Source organism: Uloborus diversus, chromosome 2, assembly GCF_026930045.1.
Source record: "Uloborus diversus isolate 005 chromosome 2, Udiv.v.3.1, whole genome shotgun sequence".
Taxonomy (NCBI): domain Eukaryota; kingdom Metazoa; phylum Arthropoda; class Arachnida; order Araneae; family Uloboridae; genus Uloborus; species Uloborus diversus.
In genome coordinates, this window is record NC_072732.1 from 183,446,215 (window position 1) to 183,463,405 (window position 17,191).

General features: G+C 36.2%; 1 protein-coding gene across 2 annotated transcripts in view; it reads left to right on the forward strand.

The window, feature by feature from the left end:
- Positions 1-17,191, forward strand: part of LOC129217544 (glutamyl-tRNA(Gln) amidotransferase subunit A, mitochondrial-like) — a 43,109-nt gene that overhangs the window by 11,979 nt on the left and 13,939 nt on the right. For both annotated transcript variants that reach the window (XM_054851866.1, XM_054851865.1), the window contains exons 4-6: positions 10,151-10,346; positions 10,992-11,192; positions 15,993-16,168. In XM_054851866.1, the coding sequence (XP_054707841.1) occupies positions 10,151-10,346; positions 10,992-11,192; positions 15,993-16,168 (573 nt within the window). The remainder of the gene's footprint in view (positions 1-10,150; positions 10,347-10,991; positions 11,193-15,992; positions 16,169-17,191) is intronic.

Sequence of the window (17,191 nt, forward strand, 5' to 3'; positions counted from 1 at the left end):
TTAGACGTAAGGTGGCTAGATGTTGTTTGTCAGGGGCTCGGGTGAGAGATGTAAATAGGGTTGCTGAAAAGAAGGGGGTATTTAATAAAGAGGATGTAGTTACTTTGTGGGTAGGTGTAATAATCGGTATCTTGAGTTTAAATTTCAAGGTAAAAGTCTTACCATTTTCCGATTCTTTCTGGGCGTTTGCATCTTTTGACTTCATGGAGAGTTACTAAAATTGACTAAAAAATCACAGTACTATCAAACGAAAAAAAAAATCAATATATTAACAATATTTACAAATTCAAAGAACAAGCTTTGCAAATCGGACTGTATTAAAAAATCATCTTCGGTGTTCTAACGATTCTATTTATTTTTTATCTCAATCAGTTCACTTCAAATCAGGAAAGCGGTGGGCGAAAGGAAAAGTTCAATAAATAAAAGTTCAAGGCTAACCTTGATCGCGACATCCTCCCACCTTGAGCTCTTTACTAATGAAGAACTCAATCTGCTGTGAAGCGTAGTCTCTTGGGTTCTTTTACTATTCGTCCACTTCACGTTACCACTGGTTCCTGGATCTTCCGAGTAGTGGCTTTATCTCTCAAAAGTGTACCTTCATCGTTTTCTGTTATTTCTAAACTGTACACACGTTGCACAGGACGTGTGACAATTCCAGACTTAGTTTTTATGCGGACAACTCTGGCAATGCCATCCTTGCCTGGAAGGACTTCAAGAATTCGTCCAAGTGGCCATTGCAACCGTTTTAGGTTGTCTGATCCTATGAGAACAATTTCGCCTACAGAAGGAGGCATAGCTTTCTTCGGACATTTTCTTGCATGTTTCAGTTGTCCAAGGTATTCTTGCCGAAATCTCTTTCGTAGGTCTGCACGTACTCGTTGTAGATATGAATATCTTTTTCGCAAGTAGGTGACATCTACCATATCGATATCAGGTGCGCCGCATTCTCTGGTTTCTTGGAGGAAATGGAAGGAGACAGTGCAACCAAATCATTTACATCTTCTGACAAGTACGTTGAAGGTCTCGAGTTTATCAGGCTTTCGATATCACACATTACTGTGTTCAGCTCTTCGTAAGTCAGTGAAGCTTGACCTAAAACTCGACGCTGAATTTGCTTTATCGTACCTATCAACCGCTCCCACCCTCTTAGGAGACCATTTTTATCAAGCACGGGATTAAGTTGTCTAATTCGTTGTTCATTGGTTCCTTCTGGAAATGATTCTCGTTGTACCATCTTTAGTAAACTTTTTTCCGCATTTTTCATCTCCTGTACACTTAGATTTCCTTTTTGTTTAGAATTTTTAGAGTTCGAATTCAAGTAGAACCTATAAATCCATCCAATGATTCTAATGAGTCTCGGATAATTTGAGTATCTGTGAAACATATCTTCACTTTCCACATTGACTTTGGTATTTATCACAGCACTCCTTCGCTTTTCTCGGGAAATTTCTTCATCGTTGAAAACCAAATCAAATTGTGGCCATTCGTCTTCATTCTTCTTTAACCGAATTGAATTCTCCCACCATTTCATTTTCAGTAACTGTTTAGCTGGGTAGCTCCTGGAACGAATGTCGTCAGGATTTTCAACCCTTTTTGCTTCTTCAGAGTCTTCTTGATGAGAAGAAAGCGACTGGTTAGCTCGGCCTTCTTGCTCAGGATCAGAGATGGGTAAACTTTCATCTAAATGCTCAACACTGGCATCATTTTCGTGCTCAACAGATGCAACTATTTTCTTTTTCGAAGGTGTATCATTTTCTTTATCTTCTTCCTTATCTATACTTTCTTCTTTCACATCTGTTTCTGTTTTAGTATCCATCAATTCTTCGACAGGAGTAACAGGTTTTGTACTTTCTTCTGAAGCATCCACTTCATTTGATTGCACGTCATCAACTTCCACCAGATCTTCATTAGTGGTCTTTTTTACTTCATTTTCTTCTTTTTCAGATTCAGAGTCATCTTTTATTTCTTTTTCTTCCATGTCTTTTTTAGCGATCGGACCAGTAATACCTATTTCATCTAAGTTCCACATTTCTGGAATGGTAAAATCTTTCATAAATAAATTTGTTACCACCATTGTAGAATTATCATCATGATCGTCAAATGGCATCTTCCCCATCAAGGTCCATCCAAGATGTGTTCCGACAGCTACGAGTCCACATGGCAGAACTATGACTTTTCCAGTGAGAAGCTTACCTGCTACATCAGCTCCAATTAATAAATCTATGTCTTCAGATTCTGTTTCTTTTGGAATCAATTGATCTGTCAAAATTATATTTCTTTCATTCAATTCTTGCGCACATGGATCTAACTTCAAAGTTGGTATTTTAGAACATATTTTTTCTTGGTCAAGTACCTCAAAATTGCAGTGATATTCTTTGTTAATACTGCTGACTAATACTCTGTGTCGGTAATGTTTTTCTATGTGTTCTTTACCACCAAACAAATTATGTATAACTTTCTCTTCTTTAAGGCGGTCATACTGCATTTCTTCAGCGACTCGTTTACTCAGATATGACCGTTGGGAGCCAGAATCAATAAGACATCTCACGATTTTCCCTCCCTTGTTGCCTCGTAATCTGACGTACAAAGTCTGTAACATAATGTTGGGACTACAAGTGCGGTTATTTAGCACTGTGTCATTGATAGCATTTTGACCGTCATTCTCTTTCAGCACGTCTGTTTTCACTTTATCGCGCTCTTGGTTTTTATTTTCGTTGCACATTATAGTTGCATGTTTTCCATTACATCGCTCACAATTAATTCTTACTTTACACGTTCGAGTTCTATGACCCACTTTAAGGCAGTAAAAACAACAGCCCTTTTTCATTAATATCTTCTTTCTATCATCTAAATTCATTTTCAGCACATATCGGCAAGCAGATGATTCATGATTTTTCTTCTCACAAAATACACACGTATTCGAATTTGTGGAACCAAAAAGTCCGACTGCAGTTGGAATCTTCTCTTCTTCCCCTCTACTCGGGCGAGGTGGTGAGGAATGTTTCTTCATTCGCTTCGAATCGAAGCTAAAACTTTCTTTCGCTAAGGAAATTCTTTCTTCCCCTTCAACCTCTGTTTTCAAAAAATTCATTAGAGAGGTCAATTTATTTAATTCTTTAGTATTTTCATTTTTTAAAGTCATGCTCCTTTCCCATATTCTAATAATATCTTCTGGTAAACAACTTTCAACTAATGGATACAAAATCGAAGCGTATTTATCGGAAGTAACACCCAGGGAATTTAATGCTCGGATATGTGATTCTATTTTATCATATAACTTGGCCAGGTGCATCTTCTTTTGATCCATTGAATTCGTCAAAACTAGACTCAATAATTCTCTTATATAAACTTCAATGAGCAAGTCTTCCCTACCGAATCTAGCAGTTAAGCATTCAATTGCTTGTTCGTAATTTTCCGCAGATGGGGGAAACGAATCAACGAGTTCCCTGGCACGGGAGCCTTCTACAGTAGCTTGAGTCAAATAAATAAATTTATCTTCAGGTGCTATATTTACGTCTTCATGAATTTTTCTGAACTGACCCCAAAAACCGAGCCACTCCTTAATATCCCCATTAAATTTTTTCAACTCTACTCGCGGTAACTTAAATCGGCATTTATTTAACTCCGTTTCAGTCACAACAGTTGAAATTTCATTATTAGTACTGCGCAGCATTTTTTCAGCTTTCGTTCTAAGTCGTATGAATTTTTCTTTGTACGACTCATACACATTATATTCAACATCAAAATCCTCTTGAGCACAATCAGAATCACTAGCTAATATTTCATGAATTTCTTTTTCTTTCATATCAAGTGCACACCATTTCTCACTCAACTGGTTAATTAAGACTTCTATTTCATCTTGACTACAATCTGTAGCTTTTAAGTATTCTTCCAGTTGGTTAGCGATTCTCGAAAAACCACTTCGTAATGAAGTGCGTAATTTCTTCAAACTCTCCATCATTTATATTAAGAAAAAACTATCTTGATCAAATACTATTAGTTTTTTAACTCAATTCAATATAATTGCAAACGCCCACCCGGGGGCGCCAAAAAATGTAATAATCGGTATCTTGAGTTTAAATTTCAAGGTAAAAGTCTTACCATTTTCCGATTCTTTCTGGGCGTTTGCATCTTTTGACTTCATGGAGAGTTACTAAAATTGACTAAAAAATCACAGTACTATCAAACGAAAAAAAAAATCAATATATTAACAATATTTACAAATTCAAAGAACAAGCTTTGCAAATCGGACTGTATTAAAAAATCATCTTCGGTGTTCTAACGATTCTATTTATTTTTTATCTCAATCAGTTCACTTCAAATCAGGAAAGCGGTGGGCGAAAGGAAAAGTTCAATAAATAAAAGTTCAAGGCTAACCTTGATCGCGACAGTAGGAACTAACGATGTAGGCCATATTAACAACGATGAGTTTACAAAGGAATAGGATTCCCTGTTGGACAAAGCAACCAACTGTTCGGCAAATGTCCAAGTAGTTGGTTTGCTTCCCAGGTATGGAGTGCATAGGAGTTGGTTAAACCAACGGGCTAGCTGTATGAACCTGGTATTCAAGGAAATTTGTATTAAGCGTAGTATCAGGTTTATTGATATGTGGAGTAAATGTAAACGCGATTAGATTGCTAGGGATGGCCTGCATCTGAGCTCTACAGGGGTCAAAATGGTTAGTGGTTTGGTTTTAGAGGCTTCAGAATCAAAAAACTAAGTTGGAATGGGGGGCATGGTTTAAGCAGCAGAATTCGAAAGGATACTAACTATTGGAATTTTAGTAGAAACGGAAATAGGGTGGCTAATAAGAAAAAAGATTTTAACAGTTGGGATTCAAATAATCATGCAGCATTAAATAAAAGTAAGATAAGCTTACTTAAGGTTTTTTATACAAATGCTCGTAGTATTAGGAATAAGATGGAAGAATTGAAAAGCATAATAATAGACGAGAGGTTGGATATTATTGGAGTTACCGATAACTCCAATAATATCCAACCTTATTGCTGGGTATAATTTGTTTAGACAAGATAGAGTAGGTAAAAGAGGAGGTGGGGTTTTATTTTATGTCAGAGACACTTTAACTTGCAATGAATTGGTAATTAATGATAAACCTAATGAGATTGATATGATTTGGCTGGAGTTGATGAGCAATAAGGGCAAAAAACTACGTTTAGGGAACATTTATAGGCCACCCAACTTAAGCCAGGGTCAAGATGAACAGATTTTTAGTATTATTAGTGACATTTCTAGCAAAGGGTCAGTCATCATAATGGGAGATTTTAATTTTCCAGGAATTGATTGGAATAATTTTTACCATAGTAATAGCATAGAAGAGGAATTTTTGAAAGTAATTGGTGACTGTTTCTTAGATCAAATTGTAACTCAGGGTACTCGACAGGACGTGATTTTGGATCTAGTTTTCTGCGACTTGGAAGGTTCGGTTCAGGGGTTGTGTGTAGGGGAACACATTGGAGATAGTGACCACAACAGTATTAGGTTTGGGATTAAATTTGATATGCACAAAGTAGAGAATTTTAGGTTTGTGCCTAGTTTCAGAGATACTGACTTTGTGGCACTTAGGCAGAGTTTGAAAGCAGTTTTTTCTTCTGGATTGGACAATAGCGATGTGAATCTTCAGTGGACAGAGTTTAAGGAAAATCTAGCGAAAACGGCTGGGGATCATGTTTTCTTTAGGAGAAAGGGTGTTAACACTAAAATTTGGCCAATGTGGTTCTCCAGGGAAACTAAAGACGCTCTAAATTACAAGCAAGCCGCTTTTCATAGGTTTAGAGAAACTGGTCACAGTGCAGATAGGCTCCAATATTGTAAGGCAAGTCGTAAATTTAAGTATTTGGTACGGATTCAGAAAAGAGAGTTGGAGCAAAGACTGGCAAATAACATAAACAGGAATCCCAAGAGGTTTTTTGCATACGCTAATTCAGGGAAAGTTCAAAATAGTCATATTGGGCCACTGGTTGATGATCACAGAATTTTAATTCAGGACAATAGTGATATTGCTAATGTTCTTAATAACTTTTTTCGAGTGTTTTTAACGATAACTGTATCTCAACAGTTGACACCAACAAGACACAAGCTATAGTACAGCTTGAGGACTTTGTATTTTCCAGGGATGACGTTTTACTTCATTTGAAAAAAATTAAAGAGACTAAGGCTCCGGGACCAGATAATATTTATCCAAAAATTTTATTTGAATGTGCGGTGGAATTAGCAGATATAATCGTAAATATTTTCAATGCTTCTTATAACTCGGGGACAGTGCCAGAGAACTGGAAGCTGGCTAACATTACACCGCTCTTCAAGAAAGGGTCTAAAGGGAGTGTGGGAAATTATAGACCTGTGAGTCTAACTTCGGTGGTTTGCAAAATTTTTGAAACATTGATAAAAATTAAGATAGTAAATTTTCTAGAGACTAATAATCTATTGACTAGTTTTCAGTACGGTTTCAGGAAAGGTAAATCTTGTGCAACTAATTTATTACATTTCTATGACAAAGTTACCATGGTTTGGACAATAAGAAGCCTGTAGATGTTGTTTACATTGATTTTAAAAAAGCTTTCAATAAGGTACCGCATGTTGCTCTACTTAGCAAATTAGCTGATATAGGAATAGGAGGGAAAACTTTCATTTGGGTGAAAAACTGGCTGACCGGAAGGAAACAAAGGGTAGTTGTAAGGGAAAATTATTCTAATTGGAGTGAGGTCTTAAGCGGGGTTCCTCAAGGATCAGTGTTAGGGCCTGTTTTGTTCATTGTCTTTATGAACGATATTCACAAAAATATTTCTGGGAACATGAATTGTTTTGCTGACGATGTCAAAGTTATGGGGACTGTAGAAAATGAAGAACAAGCAAATCAGCTGCAAGAGGATCTAGATCATATTACGGAGTGGGCTGATAAATGGGTTATGGCTGTTAATGTTGGGAAATGTCAAGTGCTACATTTAGGGCATGGAAATAAGTGCAAAAGTTATGATTTGCAAGGTTCAGTCATTAGTCAGGCAGACAAAGTTACTGATATGGGGTTCTTGATAAGTCAGGATTTAAGGTTTAGCCAACAGTGCAGCATTGCTAGTAACAAAGCCAGTAAGATGCTTAGGTTTATCAATAGATCTATTTCAAACAAATCTAAACAAGATCTTCTGCCCTTATATAGAAGTTTGGTAAGACCCCATTTGGAATATGCTGTTCAATTTTGGTCTCCTTATCTTAAGAAAGATATTAATGTATTGGAAAGGGTTCAAAGGCGAGCTACAAGGCTAATAAATGGACTTTGCCACTTAGATTATGATTCCAGGATTAGAAGGCTAAAAATGTAGTCTTGAACAAAGAAGAAACCGAGGGGACATGATTCAGTTGTTTAAATTTATTAAAATGAAAGATGTTACAGGGCTGAAGTTTAGCGCTGAAACCAGGACAAAGAGTCATTGTTTTAAGCTGTTTAAATCTCAGGCTAACATGGATATTAGGAAAAATTATTATTTTAGCAGGGTAGTGGAACCTTGGAACAGCTTACCGGAAGAGGTGGTAATGAGCAAGGGAGTAGATAGTTTTAAGAGAGCCATTGCTCTTCACTGGGGATTGTTAATTGACTAGGACCAGTCTAGCTGGGCCCAGAGCCTGTTGCTGGTCGTCACTTTTGTATTTGTATTAATAATGACCTACCACAAATAACAAGCACATATTATGTGCAATACATTTTTTTTTTGAAAGGAGGTTACTTTCGGGATTTATTTAATTTTTTCCTTACAGTTCTTTGCTTTCTGTTTGGAAGTGAATCGATAAATTTACTTTTGTTTTGTTGCAAAATAAACCTCAAGTTATCCGGCATGCACTGGTGAAAACTTTTCTAGCATTTGAAGAAATGTTTTTTGAGGCATTTCCTGAACGGTCTTTGATGAGCAAGATGCTATATCTAGTAACACACCTTCAGACGCATTGGTTGCATTTACAAGATTATTTTCTTCACAAGTTTCTTCTGTTAAGACTAACTTCTGTTAAGTAACTCTGTTTTTACTAAGCACAGTTGACAAGAGCGCATTTTTGTTCCTTTAAAAAATTGCTTTGGACCTATACGGTGGAAAGACGCTTCCAGGGGTTATGCCGCCACCAAGGCAACATCACCCCCAGAGAGGTGACGTCATAAACCCCGATCCAACAAGATAAAAGAAATGCAGATTTAAAGGCATCAAAACAAACGGAAGTTCAATGTTGTTGATTAAAATGTAGGCTAAAATATTTAGTTAAAGTTTATTCATAGCAAATGCAGGCATTATAGCATTTAAAGGTTTATTCAAAAGGAAAAAAAAATCTCAAATTTCTTCAAAACAACGTTCTTCATTGTAAGAACAAAACAACGTGCGCAATGCCTACCATCGACTAGTGGCATTGGTTGTAGCATAGTTCGCTACAAGTCAGAAGCTGTCAGACCGGCTAACCGGTTTCCTTGACTCAAATATCAGAGGTGGCGGCATTTCCCCAGGTGGCGGCATTCCGCCAATCTACCCTAAACAGCATAGTTTTTGTTAGCTCTGAATATGTCAACTTTTGTGCCAACAAAACACAATTTGCAGGAAAGTTCACTTTTCTGATTCCATTTGAAGAAAAGTGGCTGAAGGCAGTCGAATGCTGTAGGAAGGGAACATGCTTCATTGATTTCCACATGTGTGTTTCAATTTAGACTTTTAGAAGTGGTAATTTTGATACCAATGACGAAGAGCAAGATGGACAGCCACAAATGCTTGAAGGTGCCGAATTGGAGGCTATATTGGACGAAGACTGGTGCCAAGCAACTTTACCAAACTCAAAACTTAATTGATGCATTTGAGTTGCGCACTGTGGGAAAAACGGCCACAATATAAGGAGAGACACGACAAGGTATTTTGGCATGATAACGCTCGGCCACATGTTGCGCCGCCGGGCAAAACATATGTCAATACTCTGAAATTGGCAATACTACCTCACCTGCTATATAGCCCAGACATTGCCCCATCTGATTACCATTTGTTTTTGTCAATGACATATGCTGTTGAGGATCAGCACTTCTGCTCTTTTGAAGAAGTCCAAAATTGGATCGATTCGTGGATTGCATCAAAAAACGCATCGTTTTTTTGAGTAGGCATTTGAAAATTACCAGAAAGATGGGAAAAGGTAGTGGCCAACAATAGACAATACTTCAATAGACAATAGACAAAACTGAACATGAAACCGTTCTTTCACAATAAAGCGTCAAACTTGTAAAAAAAAATTCTTTAAAATTTATTTGTACACCACATAGTATTGAGCTAAAGCTCACCATTTTACAAATTTTTATTTTACTACCCTGTGTTTAAAAATAGCTTCAGATGTTTATTATTTGGATTACTGAGAAGACCTTCTTAAGCTCTTTGGGTCAGATGGGATCTTTCAATCTACAGGATTGTTTTGGAGGGCATTCCTCTGACAATCCACAAAATGACCTTTGTTAGACCGTTTTTACACAATTCAATACCGTCGACAATTTAGAACTTTCAGGTTATTTAAATTTGGCAACTCTTATAAAGATCTGTAGTTGTGGCAAACTTAACCTGGCAGCATTACCACGTAGGTCCTAATCACAGCATTACCACGCTACCAGTTTAGGTTTGCCCCAGCTAGAGATCCCATCTACTAGCTCTAGCACCACTCTCCAATCTCCATTGAGTAGTAATTTACTGAAAGATTATTATAAATGTTTAGTGGCTAAATATTTTTAAAAGATTTAATCTTTTAGTATAAATATTAGTGTAATTTATTTATTTTTTGTCGTTCTATTTGCATTTTCTAAAATTTTTGGGGGTGTTGGGCACAATGTTGATTTAGAAAAGATGGTCTTGAATACTGCCATGTGCAGGTAAACAAAAGTATCTGCAGAAATGGGTTTTCGAGATATTTGAAGAAACGCGCTTTGGATTCAATATTAACCATAGGGAAATCTTGGAATTAGATGTTTTTTCGTGCCTTTTTTTCAGCGGAAACCAAATGAGCGAGCTTGTACAATAAAGCTAATGTACAATATATGACAAAAATGTTAAAAAAATGAAAAATTTGCAGTTACTGCCCTTTTCCTGCACATGGAAGAATACCCATGTTTAAATACATTTTCTCTTTACAGGATTGTCATTGGGTGTTTTGGAAGGTATTCCTCTAGCAATTAAGGACAACTGGAATACACAAGACATTCACACCACCTGTGCTTCCAAAATGTTGAGCCCCTACGTTGCTCCTTATGATTCCACCATTGTGTCCAAATTATATGCTTTGGGAGCGGTGGTTGTTGGAAAAACAAATCTTGATGAATTTGCAATGGGGTAATGAATGCTGTTCATGAATAATTAATTGAAATACAATCCTGAAACAGACTGCATTTTTGAAATATTCTGATGCTGTTTTTGTAAGTTAAATGTATAAAAATAGTTCTCAAGACTTTTGGTAATACAAATGTAATAGATTATGTAGACAGAATTATAGTATGTTTATCAAAAATCGTATTATCATATACATACCCTTTTTTACAACATGAAATTTTGACTTTATCTAATGGTCTTGGAACGTATTCCTCCCATAGGTTTTGACTTGACTGTGTGTGCACAGTCAAGTCAAAACGCCTTTGTCACCGAACGCCTTTGTCACCGAACGTGAAGTATCATGTAAAATGAAATACTCGTTTACTCCCGTGAGTAAACAATCCCTCATTTATTTATCATATAAGAAGAAATCAGTTTAACCTGAAATAACTTTCATGGTCCTCTGAGTTTCGCATTAACAACCTTCGACTGCATAATGTATATCTAGGTGTGTATGTATGTTTCTAACAATTTGTTGCTTGAATTCCTTATGCAAAATTCAATTACATCCTTGAAAGCATGTTAATACCATTACTTGAATTAATGTAAATGTTTATCCATGAAGTTATAAAATGTCTAATACTTATATATTCTACTTATCATCTGCAGATCTGCAACTGTGGATTCACATTTTGGTCCCTGTCGCAACCCTTGGAGGTCTGGCCTGAAGTACAAGTTGAGGAAGAGAAGTGACCTCTCTTTAATTCCTGATGACATTTGCACGAGTCAACGCAAAGATGGTGATTTCTATGTTGCTGGAGGCAGCTCAGGAGGGAGTGCAGTGGCTGTTGCCACTGGTTCTTGTTTTGGGTGTGTACTTGTGCATCAATTTGATATTATTTTTTGATCATGGATTTTGAAGTTCGTCAACTATATGGAGGGAGAGAGAGAGAGAACAGTAAAATTTTTGTATTTTAGAACTTACAATTCTCTATTTTTTTTTCTTCATGCTACTTCCTGACGGAATTTTGTTCCATTGAGCAGCATTTTAGCATTCTGTATCTCATAATATGCAGAATGTTAAAACAGTGCTTTAAATGTGGAGGCACTTGACTATTTCAGCATTTGCCCATTCACTTCCACAAAATTGATGGTCTTAGTACCTGATAAATGGGCCACAATTGCTCCTAACATAGCATGTTACTAGCTTATTCATTGAGAAATGATATCACCAGGCAGCTCTACCTTCTCAATTTAGACTTGAAGTTGACAGAGGGAAAATTTCTCCAGTCTCTTGCACCTGTGGTAAACTGCTTAGTGACCGGATAAGACTTTCCGGTCCTCAGATTTAATGAACACATAACCCGTATAGATCTAGTAATTCAAAATTTTAGTTGGTCACTAATGACCAGTTGATGTTTTTAGTTTAGTAGCCACTTTTTTATCATTAGTTACTACTTGATTCAGAACTTTTTCAACTTCTTTTGACCAAAGTATGGCACTGTTTTTAGTAGAGATGCATTGAATGTTTGGTTGGTGTCGGGTATACTGCCTATTTGGCAAACAAGCTAAATACTTTAATATTTGGCAACTGAATAGTAAACAAATTTAAATATTTGACAACTAGAAAATAAACACATATTTTTTTCTCCCAATGAATGAAATTTGTTGCATAGTACCAGAGGCGGATTGGTCAGGTCGGCTAGTCGGGGATCCCCAACTGGACCAACTGCTTAGGGGGGCCAGCTTAAATAGTTGACCCTTTTTTGTTGAACAAATTTTCCTGAAAAAATTGCTTTAGTTCTTGCTCTTCAAATTCAAGTCAAAATTGTGCATAAAGTAAAATGGGAAAAGTTCTTTAGAACTGAGATTGATACTATACATCAGTGGTGCCCAATTTTTTTATTTTTACCTCTGGCCACACTTCATGTTAAGAGGAATATCGTGGCCCAGAAGAAATATGAAGTTTTTTTTTCTAAATAGAATGGGAAAACAAGGAAAATGAATGACAATTACAAACCAAAACTTGCTTCCATTATTATTCAAAGATAGCCTAAATAAGGCTTTCAATCTCAAAGCAGCACCCCTGAATACTTTAGTACCCTAAAAATTTTGAAATTCACTTAAAGATTCGAGATGCCCCGAACCTCGCACCCCTTATGATGTCTTCTAGTGTTTCCAAACAAAGCTTAAAGTCGCGTTTTTAGAACACAAATTTGAAAAACTTCAGCGAAGAGTCTCCTGACACCACTTTTGATAACATCAAGGCATCAACTTAAAGTCTTCAACGATAGTCTATAATTGAGGGCTTTGATGCAAGAACAAGGTAGTCCAAAATTTTTGCTTTTTACTACAGTAGACCCTGGTTTTACACTTATTTTACTCGGATTTGATTATACGCGGTTTAAGTTTGACACCTTTATTTTATTTTACGCCGATGCTGCCTAGCAAACAGATAAAAAATTTTCCTCTTTCAAAATCCAAATTCATGAGATTGCAGATAACTCATGATAAACTTTCTTGGAGTGTTAATAAGCAAGCTTGGGCTACTGGAGACATTTTTTGCCATTGGTTTCAGAGCTCTTTCCAGAAGTAAAGTTATTGAACTCACACAATTCAGGGCCCACTGGGAGAAGAGCTTTCAGAAGGGACAAAGGAGAACAAAACCAACGAGGATACCAACATCGATGACACACAACCAAGAGCTTTCACTCTGAAAGTTTTGAGCCATTCCTTGACAATGGCAAATAATCTTTGCGTCAAGGAAGATCTTGTCATGGAAGTGATGGGAGTGATTCCAGAAATAATAATGTACCACAAAGAAATACGGATAAAAATAAATAATGACTGCCCAAAGTTTCACGTCCAGCTCTTTTTAATCAACACTAAGTTAATTCATGTTTTCTTTACGCACATCATGCATTAGTTCCAGCATAAATACACATTAAACTTATTTTTATCTGTCACTAGAATGTAGTATTTTTTTCCTCTATGGAACCTAACCCCTATTTTAACACTACTACGTATTAATTCTTAATTTACTCAGTTTTGATGAACCCGCCATTTAAGTGGAACGTAACCGCCGCAAAAAACGAGGGTCTACTGTATTTTAAATTCATTTTTGCGTGTGGAAAATATTTATGTTCCGATTGGTGCAACAGCAGAACAGAAATATAAGATCAGACCTCTGCTTTTTTTGTAAATAACGTGGAAAAGATGTAAGAGCTTTTATTGGACACTGATGTCATTTTTTGCTCTTATAAAAAATGAGTGAGTATGAACTTGCGTAAATCTTTACCTTGCGAAAAAAATTTTGCTTTTTGTGAAGTTTTGCTGAAACTTTTAAGGGGCAAGGAGGGTTAATTATGTTAAGGGTCAAAGGGTAGCTTAAAAGCGGAAAGGCATGGGGCCTTCCAAAAAATTGTACACTAGGGGCACATAGGAATCACTAGGGAAATCTGTCCCCTTTCTTTTATGTTTCCAACTATATAAGATTATGTTTTTAAAATTGCAATCTCTTAAAATTCTAAAGGAGGGTCGCCAGATTCCCTGTTGTAAATAAATGTAGTTTAAAATTGGGTCGATAGGACTTCAGTTTTTAAATGCTTCCAAACAAGATCACTGAGGCTCGTTCTCTCATTAACTTGACCAAAGATAGTCTAGCGTTTTTTTAATAGTTCAACGCCAAAATATTTTAGTAAAGAGTTCCCGATGCTTCCCTGTTCCATTAATTTTACTATGGGTAGCATAAAACTGTAGTTCTAAAGCTTCTCATTTCGGAGAATTTTCGGGAAGAGCCCCGACATACTATTGTAAATAAATATAGGCTAAAATGGACTTCAATTTTGAAAAAAAAAAGAAAGAAAGAAAGAAAGAAAACAAAATTTAGGGGAACCCCTTTGTTTTCCTCTCCTTGTAAGTTTCCAAAAATTGTAAAACTGTGGCTTTTAACATCAATTTTTTGAACATATCACTTGAAAGAGAGTTAGAGCCTAGGGAACCTCTTCTCCCAATTCTTTTCTCCTTAAACCTATATAGATTAACCAATTTTGAAAAAATTCTGGGGATTTACCTGATTCTTTATTTTTCTTGTGTCCCTCCTATTTTGTCGGTATTGAAGAGTAAAGATGTGCCTTTTAAAACTTCTAACCATTAGTATCCTTCTTTCAAGGCACATTAAAAATGTGTCAATGTTTGCTTTGTTTTACGTTTCATGATTTTCTTTTTTTAGAATTTCAAAACTTTATTTAGAAACTCAATGGAAAATAGGAACTAATAGTAGTTTTGTCTTTGCTCGACCTCGGAAGAATCGAGAACCGGCACTGTTTAGTTTAACTTTTTTAATTTTACAGAGGTGGGTCAAAATATTCTTTTGCCGACTGGGCCAAAGTCAGGAAGTCCGCCCCTGTATAGTACTGTAGTTAACTAATATTGTCACATTCAAAGTAATTTTAATGACCCGGATGTTAAATTAAAATTTTGTTACATTTAAATTTTTTTTTAAATTTGATGACATATTACATTAACCTTGTTGTTGTTATCTCATTTAAATATGAAACATGAACCAGATATAAAAAAACTATAGCGTTCATAAATATGTAAAGTTAATTGAATGCTAGTTCTTTAAAAACTATACAACTAAAAAAAAAATAAATAAATAAATAAAAAAAAATCATCATTTCACAAATCATTTAAAAAGTGATTAATGTGTAAAGGGAACACCTGGACTTTTTTTGTAGTAATTAAATTTTTGAAGTTTTATACCACATGAAGGATTAAATATTGTTTAAAAACAATGAAACTAAATTAATCATTATATTCAGTAAATTGGCTAATGGGTTGTAATTTACTGAATATACCTTGCCTTGCGTTCAATCTTCGAGTTGAACCAAACCATTGCTTCGGTCACTTGTCTGATCTGCTAATTCTATATTAGCTACCAGTTTGTTTCGCACTCTTGGCTTCCTTAAGAGGTTTTCCATCTCCAGCTCAGTCACTTTCCTATGCCGGGCTGATGAGTGCTAATAAGCACGAAACTGCAGTCCTCGGCTGGAAATGACTGAGCTGGCAGTGTATTTCACGTAAATTAATCATTGCAATCAAAGTGCAATAATGGAAAATTATGCTGTGGAAAAATTAGGCATAATGTAGATAAATTTAGGATGTTGAATGGAAGTGCATTTACATTTCACAAAAGACACATAATACATAAGCATTGCCTATTTTAAATTGACATAAAATGAAAATGCAAACATTAATTAATTTTTTTAAATCAGATATTCGGTATTCAGCAAAAATTGGTATTTGGTGCATCTCTATTTTTTGGTGTGATGCAGTATAACATGAACTTAGTGTAAGGTTTTTCTGTAATACTGCAGTTTAATAGCTTACTTGTTTTATGTACCTTGAAAATTAAATCTTCTGCTGGTTCTTCGTCTGCACCTTTCACTCACTTTTATGTTAGAAATCGAAGCCTGTATTATTTGAAGATCTGCAATCTCATCTCAGTCATCAGGCATTAACCCTGTCACAATTGTGTAGCTTTCTTCAAATTGTAACATTAAACTGGGGATTGTTAGTAAAATATGCAAACTATATCTTAAATGAAAAGTTTTTTTTCTTTCTTGAATTTTTTAAAGCCTACCATACATTGTACATTCTTCTTCACAGAGCCATCAGCTCAGATACAGGTGGGTCTACCCGAAACCCAGCCGCCCTGTGTGGAGTGGTGGGCCTCAAGCCCACTTATGGCCTGGTTTCCAGACATGGGCTCATCCCTCTTTGTAACTCCATGGATGTCCCTGGAATCATTGCCAGAACAGTTGATGATGCTGCCCTCCTCCTTGGTGAGTGGATTTTAGTCATAGTCTGCGATGCATCTTTGAGGACACAATGGTCATTATAAGGCTGTCAGACAGGTAGTTGAAGGAACTATAATCAAAGTTATACAAATACAAATGCAATGACCAGCAACAGGCTCTGGGCCCAGCAAGGTTGGTCCTAGTCAGTTTATTAATCCCCAATGAAGATCAATGGCCTTCTTAAAGCTACTATCCCCTTGCTCATTACATCCTCTTTTGGTAAGCTGTTCCAAGTACCCACAACCCTACTAAATAGTAGTTTTTCCTCATTTCCAAGTTATCCTGGGAATTGAATAGCTTAAAACAATGACCCCTTGTCCTGCTTTCTGTGCAAAAATTTAACCCATTAACATCTTTCATTTTGATAAATTTAAACATCTGATGCCTGTCCCCTCTGACTCTACTTTGCTCCAGGCTGTATGAGTACAAATACAAATACAAATGTGACGACCAGCAACAGGCACTGGGCCCAGCTAGGCTGGTCCTAGTCAATTAATTAGTCCCCAATGAAGATCAATGGCCCTCTTAAAGCTATCCACTCCCTTGCTCATTACCGCCTCTTCCGGTAAGCTATTCCAAGTGCCCACGACCCTGCTAAAGTAGTAGTTTTTCCTGATTTCCAAGTTAGCCTGAGATTTAAATAGCTTAAAACAATGACCCCTTGTCCTGCTTTCCCCACAAAAATTTAATCCATTTACATCTTTCATTTTGATAAATTTAAATAACTGAATCATGTCCCCTCTGACTCTCCTTTGCTCCAGGCTATACATGTTAAGCCTATTAAGTCTGGTATCATAATCTAAATCTGAGAGTCCCCTTACTAATTTAGTTACCCTTCTTTGAACCCTTTCCAATACAAAAATATCTTTCTTCAGATAAGGCGACCAAAACTGAACAGCATACTCCAAATGAGGTCTTACTAAACTCCTATATAAAGGCAGAAGAACTTTCTTAGATTTGTTTGAAATAGATCTATTTATGAACCCAAGCATTTTGTTGGCTTTGTTA